The sequence below is a fragment of the Apaloderma vittatum genome, unplaced genomic scaffold (assembly GCF_000703405.1).
Source record: "Apaloderma vittatum isolate BGI_N311 unplaced genomic scaffold, ASM70340v1 scaffold38897, whole genome shotgun sequence".
Lineage (NCBI taxonomy): Eukaryota > Metazoa > Chordata > Aves > Trogoniformes > Trogonidae > Apaloderma > Apaloderma vittatum.
In genome coordinates, this window is record NW_009727442.1 from 1 (window position 1) to 3,426 (window position 3,426).

The 3,426-nt window shown below is 48.6% G+C and overlaps 1 protein-coding gene across 1 annotated transcript; it reads right to left on the reverse strand.

Moving 5' to 3' along the window:
- Positions 1–461: 461 nt before the first annotated feature.
- Positions 462–3,226, reverse strand: LOC104277117 (BTB/POZ domain-containing protein KCTD17-like; the record flags this gene model as incomplete). Its single annotated transcript, XM_009873666.1, has 3 exons — positions 3,014–3,226; positions 2,299–2,407; positions 462–553 (listed from the first exon to the last, which is right to left on the reverse strand). Coding segments are annotated over exons 1-3 (414 nt in total), but the record flags the coding sequence as incomplete, so codon positions are not given.
- Between the last annotated feature and the right edge of the window lie 200 nt (positions 3,227–3,426).

Consider the following 3,426-nt stretch of genomic DNA (forward strand, 5'->3'; position numbering starts at 1 on the left):
CCCCCGGGAGGTGTTAAAGGCCAAGTCATACAGAGCCTTGAGTAGCCTGATCTAGTTGAGAGGTGTCCCTGCCCATGAAAGGGAGGTTGGATTAGATGATCTCTAAGGTCCCTTCCAGCCTAGCCCACTCTATGATTCTATACTAGGTCATCTGGTTCAGTCCCGTTCTATGATTCTATGATTCTTCCAAAAGCTAGAGGAGCTGATTTGGTTTCATGGACTACAGCATTACTTCTGGGGATGCAAAACAAGCCTGCAACTTTTTTGTTGGAACTAAAATGGTGGTAGACTGTTCCCTGTGAGATTTTTCTATGTAGACATTAGCACATAAACTCTAATTAGTTGTCCCTTTCCATTCCTTCCTGCTTCTCTCAAGTCTGCTCTCACTCTAGACTCACCTCTGTCTTTCCACAGTCCCTCACCCACCCCACTGTATCTTTTCTTGCCATTTCTCTCCATACCTGAGCTACTGTGTAGTCCTTCTCCTCCAGTCGATCTCTGATTATTCGGATTAAAGGACCAATGTTATAGAACTCGGCTTCTTCTAGCACCCCTGAGAAAGACAGAACAACCACAAAGACAGAAAGTTAACAGCCTGTCTTTTGTTTTTCAGCTTGCAAAAGATTAATTCTGAGATTTCCAAGGTCCATAGGGAGAAATGACACTGTAGCCTCTTTTTAACAGGTTTCTATTGCTTGAAACAAGTCCTGCAGAGAATTGAACCCTGGCTCTCTGCACTATATTTCTAACACTCACTTCAATTTCCTTATGTGGCCTCCTACTACAGAAACGGCCACTGCCAGCAAAGGTTTGTGCCGAGGACTGCTAACACCTTCCTAAATAACTGTCCAAGGAGCGTAGACGTAGGCTCCAGCCTCCCTCAATGACCAGGAGTTATTGCTTTATTCAGGCCCTCCTCTTAACACAAAGAACAACAATTTGTTCTGACCTTGTCACCGAAAGAACATAAAAAATCACAACTTTCCTCCTGGGCCAGGCAGACCTGCATCCACCTTGCAGCATCATATGACTCCATGTGACCTTCAGCTCTCTCCCCTGCGCTTCTGCCTCAGAGCAGATAAGCAGAGAAATGTCTGGGGTTTTTTCTGTATGGTATCCGCATCTGTCACCTCCCCCAAGACTCACCTGTTTGCTAAGAGGCCTTCAGGGAAAGGGCCAACAAGGGAAAGACTGCTAGCAGCCAACGCCCACATGTCCCCAGACAATGCAGTTGGGAAGACTGATCCTTCACTACCTGACACACCTGGATTTCTTCTGAGTCCCTCATTCAGCTGTGAATCATCTAATGTGTCAGTTTCATGCCAGCCTGAGTGTCTGAAGCAGGAATAAAAGGAAATGTTAAGCTATGAACAGGACTCCTGTTTCCATTTCAGATTTGATATTAAAACCTGTGGACGAACTCTGTCTGACCTCAGGATTACAAGAAATGTCAGGTAGGAAATACCTCAGAATTGTGTTTAATTATAATTCTGTACCATTGCCTTCACATATTTTAGGAATTATATCTCATAGGATGATTCTGAAGAAAACTCCTTGCATTAGGTAAAAATATGCAAGAGAGAGGCGAGAAGACTAATGAACACGCAGAAACTGTGCTTGGCAAGGGCTGGACAGCACAGCCTATCTTTAGAATTGGCTCCTTGTTAGACTCCAGCATCCAAAAAAGAATGAGGCATTGGGGACTGCTGGCTGGTTACACCGTGTTGTTACCAAGTTATCCTATTTTGACTCCCTGTCAACCTCAAATGAGAGATCAGTTTGTCTGGCTTCCTCCACTGGAAATGCTGCAGTCCACAACCCATCAAAGCTCTAGTAGCACAGATTGCATATCACTGATTAATGAAGGTCTTTATTACAGTCAGTAGAAGAGATGAGTTTGGTTTTGTTTGGTCTTCTGGGGTTTTTTTCCTAATTAGAAACACTCAGTCATTAACAGAAAACTCACTCATAGAGCCTGGTTAAAAGTGTAACAGGAACAAGTAAAAAAAAAAATGGTTTATTGGGAGCTCTTGCCTACTTCTGACTTGGTGCCATCTCTGCTGATCGAACAGTCGTGAAGCCACAACACCAGTAGGATGCCTTCCTCACCTACTTCAAACCCCTTTAGTATGTGAAACACCAGTATGCTTTCCAAGAGCTGCAGGGATAGCCCTCTCAAATGCCCCCACATCAACGTCCAGAAACAGAATGGGAGACAATAAGGTCAACAGCAAGTTCTACTTTGTCCTGGCTATAGCAGCGATGTTAACTGGGAAGTTTCTGATCTCCAAAACTCACCCTCTTCAGCCATATCTTTATCCAAGACCAACTTCCCATGACGGAGGAAATTCAGGATAGGTCCAAAGTAGGTGGGGTCCCGGTCTATTAGGTATGCACCAGTCTCATCCTAGCAACAGAGACAGACCATGAGGAGAAAAAACCCATAGGAAGCTTGTAATCAGCCCTCAGATGCTCCAGTCTATAAGAAAATACAAACCTATGCAAAAATACCCACTATTTCTAAAACTCCTTGGAAACCACGGGCCTCCGAGAGTCCCTAGCCAAGTAAGCCCAGCCTGGATTTTAACTCCTGTATTGGTATGCTCAGTGTGCCCACTTCAGCACAGACCAACCAAGCTGACAAAGCAAAAAAAAAAAAAGGCCTGTTTCCTTCTGCAACAGGCCTGGTGTGAGGTGAGAGAGCAGAGAGCCCCTTTACGGGGGGCAAGGCTGAGTTGGACAGATACAGCTGGGAGGTCGACCCAGCGGGTGTGGGTGACAGAGAGGCGGGAGAGCAGGGGCTGAGGGGAGATGGCCTCTGTTTTCCCCACTCGGGAAGACTTGCGAGGCTACAATGCAGCAAGGTGGGATTTGCCAAGGGGAAATCCTTCTGGGAAGAGAGGGGAGAAAGAGCACACACGGTTACTCCTACAGCTGTCGGGGTCCGGCTCCATCCCTGCCGCCCTGCAGCCCTCCGCAGGGCACGGTGCGGGAGGCAACCCAGCTGCCTTACCCGGTCCGACTGCAGCTCCTCGCCCTGGCACAAGCGACACAGGAAAGATTTCTGCTCCCGACAAAGGGTCTGCCTGGTGGTGAGGAACACGGTGCCCCCCACATTGAGCCTCACCCACTTGGCCTGGGTGCTAGCGGCTGGCGTGATGTCCCAGCTGCAGCGTAGCCCCACGGCGCCCTGCATCTCCTCCCCGCTCTCCATCCTCATCCTCATCCCCCCACCTCTGCGACGTGCGGGCACTGCCGCAGATGCTGCCTGTCGGAGAATGCCGGGAGCTGTAGTTTATTTTGCTTGTCTCTCCGCGGCAGCAGCTATGTTTCCTGGGGGCCGGGGTCGTCCCTGTGACCCCCGAAGGAGTCCCCAGGGGAGGAAGGAGGCTCTGTGACCATTAGGGCTGGGCAAAACCACAGCTC